General features: G+C 39.0%; 1 protein-coding gene across 1 annotated transcript in view; it reads right to left on the minus strand.

The window, feature by feature from the left end:
* epha8 (eph receptor A8) overlaps window positions 1-19,229 on the minus strand; it is a 633,561-nt gene that overhangs the window by 63,072 nt on the left and 551,260 nt on the right. The window contains exons 8-10 of the mRNA XM_051930368.1: window positions 18,652-18,748; window positions 10,466-10,533; window positions 4,121-4,246 (exon numbers count right to left, since the gene is read on the minus strand). Of these exons, the coding sequence (XP_051786328.1) occupies window positions 4,121-4,246; window positions 10,466-10,533; window positions 18,652-18,748 (291 nt within the window). The remainder of the gene's footprint in view (window positions 1-4,120; window positions 4,247-10,465; window positions 10,534-18,651; window positions 18,749-19,229) is intronic.

Genomic DNA, 19,229 nt, shown 5'->3' on the forward strand with positions numbered 1-19,229 from the left:
ATTACACTCCAGACCAAGGGGTGGTGGAGTGCACTAACCCTTTTTTCTCTTTCTTCTGCAGACCAGTTGTGGGAAATTGCACCTGGCCCCGATCACGTCATTTCCAGTTCCAACCCTGCTGACTTCACTTCCTCTGCCCGACCTTAAAACCGCTGTTTTGTATCCTGTAAATCAGTTCTGTCTTGAACTCAGTGTGAAAAACGATTTCTCAAATCTTTCTTTGAATCCAAATTACATTATATAGGGTGGCTACCCCAAACTTTTTCGTGGCATTTTATCTATTCTTTTGACACTAAGGAAATTACAAAACATCATCATGAATACCCACTTTTCAGCTCAGAGTGCTGTTGAAACATAACATCATTCATTTTCAAATGTGAACTCCAGCTCCAAGGTTGAAGTAAGTGTAGGATGCTTCAGAAATACTTTTCACATCCCACTCTATGGTATTACAAATTCTTATCCTAGTCAGACTTTTAGTGCAATTGCTAGGAGTAATTCAGAGCTGTGCACAGAACTGTACACAATAGTCCAGATGCGGCCTAACTAGTGCATTATATTGTCTGAACATAGCATCACTTGATTTATATTCAACATCTTTTCCAATTTCACCTAACATTTCATTTGCCTTTTTAATAGCTTCTGCTTATTGTGTAGTGGTGCTACATGATTAATGTCATCATAAATGTATTTTTTTGCTGAGTTCCATCTTTCGTCATGTTGTCCTGTTTACATGGTCTGTGTGTATGTAAATATGCTCCCCTGGAAAAAAAAGGGGAAGGATAACACTGTGCAACCGTGGTCCCTCCTGATAAATGGTCCTGTCCATCTCATCACCTGTATCCGGTCATTCACTATTTAAACAGAAGGACAGAAAGAAAAAAAAAAAACATCCCGTTCTACTAGACCGCCAATTCACTACAGAGACAGGAGAAAGTACGGATCCAGATCATTCACACCTTTGTCTACCTGGCACTTTCAGTGCCCGACAACAACATTTTTGCACCGCAAAACCCTGAACTTGGATTACGCCACGTACCGAGGATAAGCACGGTGAGACTGTTTCTTGTTGTTTGGGGAGAGGAGCAAGCCATCATTTTCGATCCGTGTGATTTCCAAAGGACAATTTTTCCAGCTGAACCAGGTTCACAAACATTATTAATTCTCCATTAAATCTTCTGGACTTTTATGTGCGTTTCATGTTTTCTGTGTGTCTTATTGAGTTCGTGTTCAGTGTGGGGTCAAGGGAAGGATTTGTATTGTATATTAACTTTGTGCTGCACCTTTTCTTTTTATTATTACTTTCCACCAGATATTTTTGGGGTTGAATGTTATGTTGGGGTTGGTTGGGGTATGATATCTCTTATATATATTTCTCTTCTGGTTCATCCTGCTTCCACTTCAAAACCGGTCCCGCCCACATGCAGCCAACATGGCATTTCTTGATTCCTATTCGTCCTCTTCCATGTCATGCACTATACTGGCCTGCTGAGTGTAATACATCCAACAAATACTCAAGGTGCTGCCACAACAGTAAAGTAGCTTTACCACTTTTACGGGAGCCACCTGTCTTTACAACAGCTTCTTACACAGCAAACATCAGAAGCTAAAAATTATCATGAACACATTTGAGAATACAACTCTTCTCTAGCGTTTGCTTCCATGGGTGCACAGATAACTCAACCTCCTGGCCACGGACCATACTGTTTTAAAATACACGGGCAAATTTATCACCAAATCTCTCCACTATATGCTAACACTTCTACCTCTACAGGATATGGACAGTTGTATGTTTTTGAAATAGCGCAAGTTATTGAAGTACGCTTACAAAATAAAGCGAACTCTGCATGCAGCGAAAATGTACTTCTCCAGCTAGATTCCATGCTCAGAACTGTCAACCGCTTCACTAAATCATACAAACACATGCATGAAATTGCTCACTCCAATCCAACAGCATTCAAGGAAAACCCTAGGCAGGATTTACAACGATACAATGCCCCGACACGTCACATCGATGTTGCAGCGATTTTTGTCGGAGAAGATGGTGAAATGCCTGCCAAAAAGGACATTTGCATCTATCCCATAGGCAACTCCTGTAAACAGATTTCCACGCTTAATATGAATTGCGATCCTATGGTTTACCCACTTTTATTCCCTTACGAAGACATTGGGTGGCACAAAGATTTACAACATGATCCCGATAAAAGAACCGCCAAGCAAATAAGGCTTACTCAATGCCAATTTTACGCGTACAGATTAGCAATGAGGAATACATTTAGTATTTTGCACTCCAGCGGCAATCTATTCCAACAGTATGTCGTAGATGCGTATGTTAAAACAGAGGGCGGGCGTCTAGCTATCTCAGATTACATCAACAAGATCTGCGCGTGGAACTATTAGACGCACTGCAAGCAAACACTGAAAATAACAACGTACGTGTAGGCAAAATGATCATATTACCGTCCACATTTCCAGGAAGTCCAAGATACATGCAACAAAACTATCAGGATGCCATGGCCATAGTATGTAAATTTGGAAAGCCTGATTTATTTATCACTTTCACATGTAATCCTGCTTAGCCGGAAATTCTACATGCACACTGCATCTTTCAAGAAGTATTTATTTCTTCTTGATTTCTGAATTCCTTTCTCACCATTTTCCGTTCCTATTCTTACACCGCCATATGCTATGGTGGGCATCGGCTAGTATATATTGTTTTGAGTTTATTCATTTTTTTTTATCAATGTATACTCACTTTATTATTTTACATACTGTTTGTTTTTTTTGGCTTATTTTGATCGATTTTGGGGGAAGTTTTAATGGAAGAAGTACAGCTTGTTGGGTCTAAAGTCCTCAACTTCCCAGGCCTCAGATCTTGGTGGTGTAGCTGCCAGTTTTGGAGAGCTACAATTGCTTACTGTAGATGATGAAAATGCTGTGCCAACACAAACCCCTACATTTTTTAAGTCATTGCTTCCTGTAGGTTAGTGTCTCCCATTTTGTTTATATAATTGGTGTTGCTCTTCTCCGTGTGTAGCACTTTGCACTTTCTGTGTTAAATTGCATTTTCCAAGTGTTCACCCAGGTGAATAACTTGTCCAAGTTTTTAGGGTTGTTTTTGCTGACTTCTCAGTGTCTGCCATTCCTACAATTTTAGTGTCGTCAGCAAATTTCACACTTTTCTAACAATACCAAGTCAAGTCAAGCTGGGGAGCATGCACAGGTACAGTGCGTTGCCGCACCCACTACACGTCAAAACAGCTCGGGATCCAGGTTGGCAAGCCCCCAGGCAGACACGTGATCCAGTCCTACCCTCCGGAGATGACCCTCTATCTGCCGTAGCCAGGTGTTACATGGGCGACCCCTTGGCCTGGTCCAGCCACTTTGGTCCCCAACAATGAGGATCTTATGAGCCGGATCACATTCGGCGAAACATGCCACATGGCCGTAGTGCCGTAACTGACGCTCCCTCACAATGCAGGTAATGTGCCTCATTCTGGATTCATGAGCACACAAAGTCAAACCAACGGTACCCAAGGATTTTCCGGAGAGACACAGTACCAAAGGAGTCCAGTCTTCATCTCAGGTCACTGGTTAACGTCCATGTCTCGCAACCATATAGCAAGACAGGAAGCACTTGTCTAAAGTCTTATTTTAACAATACCAAAGCCTATGTAATTAAAATAAGTCAAAACAATTTTGGTTTAAGGACAGACATATGAGGGACTCCACTGATGATCTCATTCCACATGGAGCACTCTCCTCTAATCTGTACTCTTTGTCTCCTTCTAATTAATATTGTAACATAACATTCTCAGACCCTCACAATGCAATTCAGAAGTCTGGGGGTTGGGCTACAGCCTATCATGGTAGAACCAAACATGATACTAGTCCATCACAATGTAACCCCAAATTCACATTCACACAAAGCCAGTGTGGAATTACTAGGGAGAAAAATAACATTATTAGAAGACAAAAGGCGCTATAAGTGAAAAATATAGTGTTGACTTAAATCAGCTGAGAAAAGATGGAGGTAGGAAGTAAATCTGAAAGGCAAACATTCTGCATGGAAAGCTTATTATCAGACAAAAAATTGAAAGAAAAATGAAATTGCCATCACCTGAGCCAATGATCTTCTCAATTTTGATCCTGGATGCCTCAATTTCACGGGCAAACTCATGGATGGCCTGGCAGGGGTCCTCATAGGTATGAGGATCAATATAAAACTTGGATTCTGGGAACTTTACTGCAAAGGGAAAACAATATTTATATTAAGCACTGATAAAAACCCACGGCAATAAACATCAGCTTTTCTTTTTTTATACCAGATGCCTTGTGTGCAAAGATAATCAAATTGTGCAGCTCTCAATTTAATGTGGATAAAGCAGAAAGCTGTCAAGGATCTACTGCAGCATACCTGGTATCCCAGCCCAAGACAAATGGCAGCCTTTATTTATTTATTTATTTTATTTTTTTGGGAGATTTGTTTGCATTTACATTTTTATGAGCAAGGTGATAGATATATTGGTCAAAGCTTATACTTTAGATCTGCTTCTCCTTTGCATCATGCAGACTGTCCATTATGAGGTGTTCAATTGTCTTCTAATATTCTACATAGGAGTGGATCAGATTTGGCAGAAATCATCTAGTAGAACCTGTACATCAGCAGGTTAAACCTTGGCAGGATTTTCAGTTGGATTCACTTATTTGAACTAATAAAAACAAGTGTTGAATTTCAAGGACTAACAATATTTAAATGTGACAGATTGAAGCAGAACTACAGTATCACTAACATAGCAAGATTTGTCCTTTCAAAATCTTGTAAAACCCTTTGTCTCACTGTATCAGGCACATTCAGCACTTTTGTAATTTGTTAACATACTACCTAATATTTCATGTTCTCTAAATTTACATACCAATTTCTTTCTTGGAAAGTCTCTCCTCATTCATGTGCTATATGAATTTTCAGAGTTACCGCTGGTCTTGTCACAAGCTTCTGCTACATTCCACTCAAATGCATTTCCAGGTGTAGATTTAGGAGAAATGCTGTTTTGGGCTTTAATGTTCAGTGTTTTGGTCTTGTGGCATTGACTAATGCTTTAGTACTCAACTCCCAGTCCTTTCATTGTCATTGGGATCTGCACTGGCAATCGGAAGGTAAACGCCAAAAGTGACTCTACTTAGTTGGGCCCTTGAGTAAGGCCCTTAACCTGCAATTGCTCCGTCCTGGGTATTAAGTTAATCTGCATCCAGACCTGCAAGTAGGACCTCCAACTTTCAGGGAAAACTTGGGGGTTGGTGGCAGGATTGGCACTCCAGCCACCATAAAAAAAAAAAACCTCACACTGTTCCATTCCAACTGAACTAGTGTGGTGCTGAGGCCGGCTGCACTCGGGTCCTAATGTGGGAGCCTGAGTTGGTTTGTCATGTGCTTTGTACGACAATGCGCTGTATCAGCTCCTAACCTCTCTCTCTCTTTCATTGTCTCTATGGCACAACATCTTTAGGTTACCCTTTGAAAAGTACCTCCTCTCTGTTATGATTGGTACTTTTTTTTTTAATATCTTTGTGCCTTTCCCTTTTTTTATTTTTTGGAGATCTATGCAGCTAAACTGATGCTTTCATACAGTAGGTATCTTATTTTGACATGTTTTTCTCTTCCTTAAAATGTAAAAATTTTTATTGTCTGCCATTTTGGATTGCTCACCAGTGCCGCTATTTTGTGGTAGGAGCGTCAGCCATTGCTTAGACTACTCTCCCAGAGTTAAACCGGCATGCACAGCATGTGTTGTCATATGTGCGGCCTATAAATCCTGGCAAATTTAACTTTCATTTGAATAAAAAATACTTTAGATGTGATTCTCTATGTCTTTCTGATCTTGGTTTCCAGACTTTCTTTTTGTCAAAAGTTCTTGATTCTTGTCTTACATTCCTGGCTTGGTTTGTCATTTTGATATTAACTCGTAATCTTTCACCGTGCGTCATCACTGATCCTGTAATTAAATACTTGTCACTATCTCTTGTTGCACAGATCACCAGTTAGGGGTCATGAGATAGAGAAGTATTTTGCAAAGTTTGAGTTAAAGTCAGAACAACAAACCTCATGAAAATTAACATCTGAAATGGCATTAGGTCTCTATGGTAATTTACTTGATACAATGGTATCTTTAGTGAGGAACATAAAGAAGCACCGGGTTGTGGGGACAGCAATGGAGAAAGCAATGTGGACTTGAAACCATTTTTAAGTATTTCGAGATTAACTGTAGGCACTCAGTCTTTATTTAAGAATCTCTTCTCAGTACCATTAGTAGTGAATAATTTAAATATGACTGCTCTAATCGATCCCAGAGCTGTAGAGAATTTTATAAGCTCCTCGAATGCCTCCAATATTGACCACAATTTCTCTCTGTAGCTGGTAAGTCTATTGGGGAGGAGTTCTTAAACACATTTTACCAACTCTTCCACTTCAAACCTGGGTATCACATTCTAAACGTTTTTGTATTAAACTCACCAGTTCCACAGATTATTTGGAGATTTCCTTAGTTTAAAAACATAATCACCATATTAACTACAGTAGCAAAGAAATTATGGGATCTCCTGATCCTATAATTAAAATCTTTTTCACTGTCATGCTTGACCTTTGTAGGACTGATCAATTTTTACCTCTATTGGAAACACTAGGATCAGAAAAGGGGTAGTAGCAATGTCCACCTTTCTCATATATCCACTTTGTTATCAATGCCCACTATGTCGATGTTTTAGACTCCATTACTTGTCCAATATGTGATTGTTCTACTGGTTTTGTGGCGAGTGAATTAGAGAGGACAGTGCTGGTGTGTGTACAAGAGAGTCACACACTACCTTTGGAGGAGTGGTGACTCTTTGGCAATAGGATCTGTGCTGGTAAATGGAAGGTTGCCCATTCAAAAACTGCCAATGCCAGAAGAATGCTACTCTGCTGAGCCCTTGAGAGGGGTCCTTAACCTCCTTAACCTAATTGCTTAAGGGACGCTGTACAGATAGCTGACCATGCACACTCCTCCCAAGCTTCTGTCGCTCTGTGTCTTTGTGGGGTATGCAGAACATGACAAACTCCTAATGCAGAAATTTGTATGAGCCAAAAAGAGTTAAGTGGTATCCTTTTAAAAATAAGGGAGTAGCCAAACAGGAAGAGCTCCGCCCATTAATCCAACTTTTCCGCCCCCAGGCTATAAAAGTTGACACTTATTTTGCCATCTTGCAACCAAATATACATTTTTCCCAAAGAGATTACTATGAAAAGCTCTTGTCCTGAGGCTATTCTTTGCTAAGTACTCTCACGTTTCTGCTATTAAACATGGTTTTCCCACAAGGGACCCCAACTCTTTGTTAGTTTACTTGTGTTTTATTTTACATAATCCTTTTGGATTATTACGTTTGTTTATTAGTCCGATATCAAAAGGAAACAGCAGTCAGAGATTAATGCCGATAAGGAATGTCCCACACCGTCACCTCTAAAGTGCTCACTGCTTGCTTTCAACCAAACGGTTATTTCAAATGTAGACCCAGCAGAGCAGACAAACTCACTCAATACCTGGGCGCCTTTCATTGTTTAGAACTTTAATCTTCTGCTACACATGAATTCTCCTAGCAGTCCATGCTTGCCTCTCTGCTTTTACTTTTTTTGAATATTTGTTTTTAGTGTTTTGCTCTGGGCAACTGGCTAATCCGAGAAAGAGGAGAGATGTTCTTATTCCGAGAAAAATAATGGATTTACACTGAAAGTTTAGCAGAAAAAATAAGAATTTATTGAATTTCCTGAAGTGCACGCTGAGCCGCAGAAATAACGCAGAAGAAAGAGATTTAGTCTCGGTGAGATTTAGCATTCTTTTCTGCAAATGCCAAGAAGCAGCAGGCAGCTCATCAAAACGTATGAAAAAAATTACAACACATTTAAACGTGGGGCAGTGAAAGTCAAGATACAGAATTAAATGGTAAAGCTTCCAAGCAATGGCCAGCGAGCTGCAGACTTGACTTTAAAAATAACAATCCCTAAAATATTTGATCCATTCATTTTCTGTGTCACTTAACCAGTTCACTGCAGTCGATCTTGGCAGGACTGGGTGCAAGGAAGGAACCAAAACTGTATTACTAGTACTTCTTATGATCTATTTTTCCTTTTTAAGTTTACATTCATCCATTTTGTGGTCCTTATATTACCACTAAAAATTACATAGGAAGGGACCAGAGCCTATCCCTGTTGTGTTTTATCCAGCATCTGATCCATTACTTAATTATGTTTCCTCTTTTTGGTCATTTCTGTTATTATTTTAGATTTGGTTTTGACAATTTCTATTTTTTGTTCAGTACTATTTTAAGTATTTTTTCATATTTGTGTATTGTATATACAGTGGATTCAGAAAGTATTTAGACCTCTTCACGTTTGCACACTTTATTGGGTTGTAGGTTTAATATTGATATCCATCAGGTTACACTCAGTAACCCATAAAAAGTGAAAATATGTTTTGCAAATTTATTACAAAAATCAAAACCAAAATCTCTCATTTATGTAAGTATTCAGGCCCTTTGCTGTGGCATTCCAAATTATGGTCTGGTCCATCTTGTTTGCTTTATTTCTCCTTGAGATGTGTCCAGAACTTGATTGCAGTCTACCTCTGCCAAAATGAATTGACTCGACAGTTTAGAAAGTCACACACTTGTGTAAATAAGGTCCACTTCACACTGCATGTCTGCATAAAAAACAAGCCATGAAGTCCAAGGAACTCTCTGTAGACCTCTATGATCAAAATGTGGTGAGGGACTGATCAGGGCAAGGGGATAAAACCATGTCTAAAGCTTTGAGCTTCTCCAGGAGCACAGTGGCTTCAATGATAATGAAATGGAAGACGTTTAGAACCACCAGGACTCTTTTCTAGAATTGGCCAAACTTAGTAAGGGCCTTGTTGAGTGAGATGACTAAGAACTCAATGGCCACACTAACAGAGCTTCAGCGATGGTCTGTCAGAAGGATGACCCTCTCAAAAGCACTCCATTAATTAGGCATTTATGGTAGAGTGGCTAAATGGAAGCCACACTTAATACACTGCAATTTGAGGACTCTGAGAGGATGAGGAAAAAGACTCTCTTGGCTGATGAGACAAAAACTGAAATATTTGTGCAGAACTCCAAGCCCTATGTCTGGAGAAGACAAGGTACTACTCATCACCCATCTAATACCATCCCTTTGGTGAAGCATAACAGTGGCAGCATCATGCTGTGGGGTGCTTCACAGTGACTAGGAAGACTAGTCATAAATGAAGAACGAATGCAGCAAAATACAGAAAAATCCTTGGGTGCATGTGACCTCATGGTGATGGTTCACCTTTCAGCATGACAATTACCTGAAGCACACGGCCATGAAAAAATTGGCGCGGCTTCAGGAGAAGTCTCTGACTGCATCTGAGTGGCTCAGCCAAAGTCTAGACTTAAACCCCGTAAAACATCTGAGGAGAGACCTGACGATGGCAGTTTACAGATGCTTTCTATCTAATTTAATGGAGCTTATGAGGAAGAAAAAGATAAACAAACAGGTCAAATCCAGGTGCGCAAAACTTGCAGAAACATACCCAAGAAGAGTTGAAGCTGTAATTGCTGCTAAAGTAATGAATTAATGGTCTGAAGACTTACAGTATATGAATGAGAGATGTCAGTTTTTGATGTTTAATACATTTGAAAATCTTTCTGAAAACATGTTTTTAAATTTGTCTTTATGTGTTATTGAGTGTAGACTGATAGGCAAACATGGCTTATATATCAATTTACAATTAAATCTATAACATATTGCAGTGTGCAGAAAGTGAAGGAGTCTGTATACTTTTTGCATCCACTGTTTCTTTGATACATCTCTTGTGTTCAGTGAATGAAAGAGGCGGGTCATCATTGACATCATCAGTGACATCATTGCTGAAGGGCAGGCCTTAGCCTATTTTTTTCTGGCTGAGGGCTGAGATCATCCAATGGGTCATTAAGTGTTGTAGGATGAGAATCATTATTGGCAATACTATTTGGATTTTATTGCACTTTTCTTTGAATTTCTAACTTGTTGTAATTTTGTTGGATTCTATTGTTGTAATTTTGCTCTTATTTCCTTCTATCAGAACAATCCTTTAGCCTAAAGTTGAATAACAGGGCTCAGTGGGCAACTACCTCATATTTTTCTAGATAATTTCCAGGAAGAAAAATAGTTCTATTATATATTTTACAGGGCATTTAATTTCTTTTGATAATTCTGAATTGCACATGCAAACTTGCAAAGCTGGAATGAAACAATTGAATTCAATAGCTTATTATAATGAAACCACATTTTTAAACAGGACTATAAGTAAAGGAAGACAAGTGACTAGCACAAGTCTGATAAAGATACATCATGAAGGGAACTAAGGAGGCTGAGGTAATAGGCATTTGGGTGAAATGCAATGCTACCCACTGTGTCCGTTTTCATAGTGCATCTTCTCCTCTTCTGGATCCTGGAAGGCTTTGCTGTAACCGCAATGTCTGCAGAATAACAGAAAAAAATACATAAGCAGAGAGAAATCAAGACGCTTGGTTAAGTCCAGGAAAGTGTTTCTTTGGAACACTTTGTGGGGTCAACTGGTAGCTCTTGTATGAGCCTGCAGGACAGACTTTGAGGACATCAACTTGTGGCACAGCCACACCATTTCTTTAAGTCACTGCTGAGATACGTGTATATGCTGCAAGAAAATGCAGGTAACATTGCAATACCATGAATGCCCAGCAGGTAGCACTGCTTCCTAACCCTGCCATTAAGTGGATTCTAAATAGGTTGTGCTTGATTGGCTGTGCGGCACATGGAGCCCTAGCTGGTCATGGCATTGATGTGTTTGTCATTTCATATACAATGATGAATGGCAGCAAAATACAAATCCTACTACTCATATAGCACCATCCAAGATAGTCAGCTTTCCCAAACTCTGCAATCCTACGTATTGGTTGACTGTAAGTCATGTTGTATTATTTACATGACATAACCCTCATTGTCAAGGAAGTCACCAGGCTGTCTTTTGCAATTTTTGGCCACTTAAATGACTTACTCAATGGGACGGACAGCGCCCATCCTTGCATTATTGTCTAACATGCTGGTGGAGGGAGTAGTTTAGAATTTCTTTTCCTGGGGATGTAATTCCCAAGCAGTGGACTTTCTGCAACTGCCATTATCTTGTACCGTTGACCCATGGGTAAGATGGAGGAGCACAAATAGGCAGAGCTGAAGTGCAGGGTAAGGCAGCAGTGATTAACACCTGATATGGCTGTCAAATCTCACCTTCGTGGCACCAGGTTTTCAGATGAAGAATCAGCCAAGGAGTCCGCAGAGGCAAGCTTGGAGGGCCAGTCAAACGAAGGTTTGCTTTCTGGAGTCATTTGGCTTGAAAAAAAATGGGAGGTGTTTGTTATTTGGCTGGGAGGTGTGGCGCCATCTGCCTGATATACTATAAGTGGCATGATGGTTATTGTGAGGGCATGGTTCTGAAGTGGTGAAGAAACTCTGGAGTACTGGTGAACACTGGAGTGGATGTGTGATGGCCTGGAAGAGCCTCATCTTGTGCTTCTTAACACTAGAATTACCAGAGTCTACGAAAAAACTCGTAGATCCGGCCCACCTTAAAACCGTTCTCACCTCTCTTTTGTCTTCTAAATGTGCCGATTAAGAGGAGCAGCGAGCAGCCGGCTATTCCATCCCCCACCGCCGCTGAATGTTCACTAAGTTTTCCCAGCTCATGCCTTGTTTGATTATCTGGGAGTGACTGAACTGCTGGAGTTTTAGAATAGAAATAATAGATCGCTATTTGGAATACATGCATTTCATGCGTGTTCCGTTTCTACAGTAATCTGTGTAAACACATTGCTAAAACAGAAACTTTTTCATATTTTAGTAATAAATGTTACAAAATGTAGGCATAAACTATAGAATCTGTGAAGCCTGAAGTCCAAACATCAAATAAACACTTTTACAAAAGGTTCAAGGATGATACAACAGCTTCCGTGGCTTAACGCTACGGTTTGCTGACTTGGAGCACCACTGCCTTACTGTGCCACAGAGACATGAGTTCAATTCTCACCTTTGAAGAAAGTGTTTTTTTTTTCCTCAAACGGACATTGAATTTATAAATTGGTATGCACTGTAAATCGTTAACTTTAAAATGTCAATCGCGGTTATTTCTGTTGATTAATTCATGCTTTTTTACTTAGAGTCAGAACAGGAGCTTTTTCAGCTTATTCAGCTTCTGATCTGACTCAAACAGCGCCAGTATAACTTCACACCTGATCTGACGCTGTTCGTTTTCAAATAATATCGCATTACTTCGACGATGTTTTCTGATTGGTACTATTCGCGTCATAAAATGATTTCTTCAAAACGTCACATATATTTGTCTCTTTCTTTTTTTAAAATGTGCGTTGTAGCAATCAGCAACTGGCCACCTGCATGTTCTTGCGCACACTAAATAAGACAGCGCTATATGCAATCATCAGATTCAAATGTTAACAGTTATATAGCACAGAATGGAAATCAGCAGTTCTTAGCATTCCACCACGCAAGCTGTCATATCAACCGCCTACTGTAACTTGCTTTCTTTTTTCTTCGGTTATAGTCTTGAATAAAAGTGCATTTGTTTTGTTATACTTTTACATCAACATATGTTCCTGTGTTTGAGCTACATGGGCATGCTCAAAAAATACACGTATAATGCACGAAAAGTGCATGCAGACACTTCAGTTCGCAAGCATTGGTACGACAATGCAGTCACAAGTACACTGCAGAGCTTTAGCGCGTCTTTATGTGAAAACAGCAGTGTCAGATGGGGAGTGTCTGATGATTGCATATAGCGCTGAAGTTACTGCTCTTTACTATGCTTTCCTCTGCATGTCCTGGAGTACAAAAGAAACAGCATACAGCAACACGTGGGGACTGGCAATACTGGGGGAAAAAAACACGCGGTCGTATGTATCGTGATACACTGCAGAACTATAGCACGTCTTTATGTGAAAACAGCAGTGTCAGATTGGGGGCGGTAGGGATGGATCCTGAACGCGACTGAGACAATGAAAAGTGAATTTTAAAAAAATAAAGCTAACCTTTACAAATATCATAAATTACACCGGCTGTTACAGACTGAAATCAAATGTATCTTTTTATTCTAAAATAGTGAAAATAAGAACACTTCTCAAAAGGGAGTTGTGCAGGATTGAACTCATGACCTTCTGATTTCCAGTCAGCGACTGATACTGTTGCACCACGGAAGCAGTGATACTTAATTCATGTCAATGTCTCACACTAAGGTGGCTTTTTTTGGCGGTGGCTTTTTTTTTGTACTTTTTGTGAAAGTGTTTCTTTGATATTTGGACTTCAGGCTTCATACATTATATAGTTTATGCCTACATTTTGTCATTTGCTACTAGAATATATAAAACGTTTTTGTTTTAACAATTTGTTTACACAGATTACTGTAGAAATGCAACACATATGAAATGCGTGTGTTTCAAATAACAATCTATTATTTCTACTCTAAAACTCCACTTCACTCCCAAATAATCAATCAAGGCATGAGCTGGGAAAAGCTCGTTTACGTTCTAAGTCATTGGGGGGATGGAATAGCCGGCTGCTGGCAGCTTGTCTTTATCGGTACATTTAGATGACAAAAGACACTGGCGGAGAGGTGAGAATGGTTTTAAGAAGCGATTTAAGGTGGGCCGGATCTACGAGTTTTTTCGTAGGCTCTGGTAATTCTAGTGTTAATGCCTTTGTGTACTGAGAGGTCAGTATCAATCACTTCATTCTGTAAAACCACTTTCATTATAAGGTTTGGAATTCCATAGTCTATCCTGCTAACAAGTTCTGCAAGGTAAGAAGTAACACAGAATGAATCTCCAGTGTAAAAAGGGTGCATTTACACTTATAAAGTCCATTTATTATCACCATCACCATCACCAATCTAACTTAAAAGCCCTGAAAAACAACCCATAAGAATAAGAGAAAAAGTGCTATCTCCACATTGGATTTTGGTTGATATTTAATTTCAGGTCTACCTATGATGCTGCGGAAGCATTTCATCACTGGTTCTCTTATTTCCAAGATTGGCAAATTGGACCCCTTGGGAATCTGGTGATAGAAAACACTTTGGCCCAAACCTACCACACCCTCACAGTTAGATGGTAATGGGATGTTTTTTTCTAGACTTGCTAAGAAGAAGATATGATTTCTTTATTCTTTATCAAATGTTCAGGTGGTTCAAATCCAGACTCACAAGACAGCAAAATATGGAACAGAGAGCAGTACATCCCGATAAAGGTCCCAAGTTTCACAGTCCATCATAACACTAGAACAAATGTCTATACCCCACATTATTAAGTGGCCACATTTCATATACGTATCAGGATTTAAATTTTGTATTTTTTTTAATATCTAGCACAAGATTCACGAAAAGTGAAATGTGTTTTCACTATAGACACCATAAAAAAGGTGTGATGCAAAATTCATGGTGACTAATCACATGACTAGTCGCTCATGCTGTATAATGTGGATGATGTTGCCAGATATGGTGGCTGAATCTGAGTTTGAATTCCACCCTCAATGATTGTCCATGTGGGTTTTTATCTAGGTGCTACAGTGTTCCTACCACATCTCCAAAGATGTTCTGGTTAGGCCACTTCACAATTCCAGACTGAAATTTTGTGAGTGTGAGTAGGCCCTACAATAGAGTAGCACCCTGTTTAGAGTTGTCTTCAACCTTGAACCCACTGTTGCTGAGGTAGGCTCTGGCCCATGGGAACTCTTCTTCTACATGTTAAAATATTGCTAGCATTAACTGGGTGAGAAGGTTATGTGCAGTTTTTATGTGTTCTTCATGTATGAAAGGTTTTCCCTAATCTATACAGAGGACAGTAAAATGTTGTTGGCAGCAGATAGAACTTCTGGTTTCCTTTCATCACCTGCTTCTTGGTCAAAAAAACAAACAAAAATAAAAACAATGGTCCAGTCAAACTCAAGGGAGAACTTATGGTATGTGCTTTCAATACTCTGAAATAGATTAATAACTGCCTTTTAAAGGTTTAAAGGAAGAGACATAAGAAAACAGCTTTCACAGCCAAGGATTATCCCAGAGTCTCACATGTTCCTGTTAGAGGAGATAGCATGCAATAAAGTAGCCACCCAGAACATACTTGGAGTTTACCATTGTCACAGCAAACCAATGATCCACATATCATAGAACTGAGAATTTACTTTTTTGTTACTTACCTTGTAAAGACTTTTCCTTTTAAGTTTTAGTGATCTTTTGCAAATTTTTATCTATCTGCATTTCATTCTTTTCTACTGTCAAACAGAATGCTGACTGATTCACTTTAATCTTTGTTTGTTATACGCATCTTTTGAATATGATGATTTGTATATATATATATATATGTTTACTATGTGAGGAGAAACATTTATTATGTGAAGAGCAGTTTGAGTAGCGGTTATGCTGATTATTATTGCTGGATCATATTTAAGATATCACCTTGCCTTTTCTGCCAGGTATTCACAATTCTGAATGTGCTGAAAATTGTCTTTCTGTGGACTGAGCTGGCGGATTGCTTTTTCCACCTTGGACAGTTGCTGTGGAGGAATTTAATTTAGTGACAATTATAAAAACAACAAGAAGATTCTTGTACATGTTAAGTTTTGTTAACTTTTGTGCCATGTGACGATGTGCCTGCTAATTTTGAAGAGCTTGTGGATATTCCTACTCCAGAGCTAGAGGTATTATGCAACATTTAATAGTAATATATGGACGGATGCTACTTTTTGACTTTTGTTAGGGAATACACATAATATGGTGCTATATTTATTCAGTACACTTAACCTTTTATTTACTGTTTTTGTTTTCTTTCCATTTCTGTGTAGTGCTTCTCCTAATGGTATGTTTTGTTTTGCAACATTTTCATTTTTATAATAATGTCTTATAAGTAAATTAAGTTAATCTTGAAACCCAAAAAATCGATCATAAAATCAGACCCCGACTTATAATCGTTCAAATCTTCTTACTTCCTCCAATCTCGCATCAGTTTCTCAGACGTATCGAATTTTGTTGCAGCAGCGCAGTTATCAATTTCTTTCACCATTTCAACGACTTTTAATTTTAAACCAGCTTCATATTTTCTTCTGATCGAACGCTCCATCGTAGATAAGGGATGCTCTTACGATAAAGGTGTCTGAAGGTGTGATATACAAAAAACACAAAACAGTGCAATTGTCGCTTCGGAATAGTTCGGGTATTACCATGTGGTCATGTAGGCACAATATTTAAAAATAAAAAAGGTAGTGTGCTCTGTGGTTACTCTCTCAGGTGGGTGTTAGCATATCATAATCTCTAAGACCAATAGCGTGAGTTTTCCGCATTCGACTTGTACGACCAACATTATAAAATTCCAAAAACTATACAGTAAAATCAAGCCCCGACTTATCCGCGGGAGAACTTATCCGCGAGTATATACGGTATGTATCATAACAAGTCCAGTACCACGGGGGGTTGAGGATGTCAAAATGGGGCACCACTCTCTCAAATGAACTTCTGACCCTTTGAAATTTGGATGTAAGGATTTTAGAGCTCTTTCGCTTATTTAAATTGCATCCTTTGTTCATGGTCAGATGACTACACTAACCACTAATACTTAATTTACACCGAAAGCAACACATCAGCACAGCATACACATTCTTCCATGTAATCCATGCCAACTCCATCTTTATTTCATATATAAATGCAATCAGGAATAAAAATAGCAGATTTTGTAGTTTTCAAAGTTTTTTCTGCTAATTTAACCATGTTTGTGAAATAGTGATGGAATAAAGTGTAATTTTACTTTTGTTTTGAGCCCATATTGTTTGTTTAGTAAATGAATTGAGCTTGTTACGGTAATTACAATAGTTGTGATATTCTATGTCTAGTGCTGTTATAAATATGTATGTCTTCAATATCTATGAATCTGTTAAAGAAGGTGGATGTTGGAGAATGTCAAAGATACAATCGTATTTTTTTGTTTTCTTTGAGGGGAGGTTATTAATACAGAATTCTTTAAATAAATATTAATGCTTATCTATAAGAATAATTTTACCAGTGATTTTTCACTGTTGTTGTTTTACTTTATGGGACTAAAAGTAAGATTAAACTTTTACTTGGGTATTTGCAATGTCTCCATTTTGACTGAAATATCACTGTCCCTTCAAAATTTCAGATGTACTCCTACAGATTTATTCACAGCACCTTATCCACTATCATTATATATCTATTGTATATGTAATGCAGAAATTATTACCAATGGGGGGTTAGCTTATTTTAAATTTTATAAACATTATTGAGTTCATTTCTTGGTGTACACAAGTGTCACCTTGCACTTTTAGCAATATAGTTTTGTTAGTGGGCTTTTGTTAAGATACCTCTTCAACTCTTCAGTCAGTCAGTCATTTTGCAACCCACTATATCCTAACACAGGATCACGGGGGTCTGCTGGAGACAATCCCAGCCAGCACAGGGCACAAGGCAGGGACAAACCCCGGGCAGGGTGCCAGCACACCGCAGGGCACACGCACACGCACACGCACACCCACACACCAAGGACAATTTTTAGGAAAGCACCTAACCTGCAAGTCTTTGGACTGTGGAAAGAAACCGGAGCGCAGGTCTCCTTACTGCGAGGCAGCAGCGCTACCACTGCGCCACCGTGCCGCCCGCTTATAAATTCAGTAGAACATTAAACTAAAGGAGTCTTTATGCAGTCCCTTATGCTCTCAGCACAACACCAACATGCTGGCTGGAATTGGTGAAACACGCCAGTGGGTGGTACATCTGCCAGTCAGAAATATCTCTGTATGTCCCTTCAAAGGTAATTGACCTTTACTTTTACAACTCTGATGCAACTTCCTAGGCATTTTGAAGCACTGATCTGACTTGTAGTTTCTGACTAGTCTGGTATGTGCGGGTAACATGCAGTTCCTGAGGGTCTTCACTGATGCATTCTTCCTTCAATCACTGACTGTCTAGCTAGCTTTAATTTCTATAGCATTCCACATCCATATCAGGTTATGCTTTTCACTCAGAGTCACAAAGTGAGCCAGGATTGCAGTTTGTCCAAGCTCATCTTTTACACCCTTACCCGCTACAGCACTGTAAGCTTCGGCCACCAAAAGGTAGGACTATCCATTAATCTTACTGTGGTGAACATCAAGTAATGAAAAAGTGACCTGAATGACATCTTCAATAAACAATGATCAGAATGTCAAGCAGCCAAGAATTTGAAACAAAAAGAAAATGTCTTTGTCAGACAAAAAGCTTGAAGGACAAATTGATGTAGAAACATTAATCAAAGACTGTGAAGAAGTGCACAAGAAGCAAAGTATTTTAAGCCTATGACTGGCAACTATCAGGGCAATTCTTGGCCGGGCTACTGGAATGGACAAAAATTTTGAATCTTCATATAGTTTAAACTCTCCAACGAATTTTAATTTTTTCAATGTTAGCAAAAACACCTAAAAAGTAGGTTTGAAATGCATGGTGGGCTGATGGATATGCTACTTGTGAGAGGTGAGACATGACTATGTATCAGTTTTGATTTTTTTCTTACCTCTTACGACAAATCAGCACCATCAGGAAGGTCCCCAACCCCATAATAAGTGCCAGACAAATCCAGATAATTGTCATGGTGTTGTATCGGAGAGGGACTAAAACAGAGAAGATGGAAATGAGCTTGGTTAGTTGGATACACCTGCTGTCATTTAATTGTCATCTCCTAACCAGACTAAAATATGACAATGAGTTAAACTTCCTACATTATTTAATTCAAAGGCGGCACAAGTAAGACAGTAAAGAGACCCTAGAATTTAAAGAAGTGGTCATATTAGTGTTAGCCTGGAAGTGGCTCCCCATTTAAGTATCACTCTACTTTCTTGTCTCTCAGTTATTTATCTCTTGAAAGCCTTCATCCTTGATTATTAAAGCAGTAGGCAGTTATCCATTTACCTCATAAACAGATCCAAACCAGACCCAAAATAGTTTTTGTACAGTGGATGTAAATATAAGAGCAAACTGACATAAACATTTAGATTTTAGGCCATCCATTTATAACTTTGACTTTCCACTATCTTGCTGGAAAACAAATCTCCTCACAAGTGTTCTTATTGACAGCACCAGGCTTTCCCCGTA

The sequence above is a fragment of the Erpetoichthys calabaricus genome, chromosome 8 (genome assembly GCF_900747795.2).
Source record: "Erpetoichthys calabaricus chromosome 8, fErpCal1.3, whole genome shotgun sequence".
In the NCBI taxonomy this organism is placed as follows: domain Eukaryota; kingdom Metazoa; phylum Chordata; class Cladistia; order Polypteriformes; family Polypteridae; genus Erpetoichthys; species Erpetoichthys calabaricus.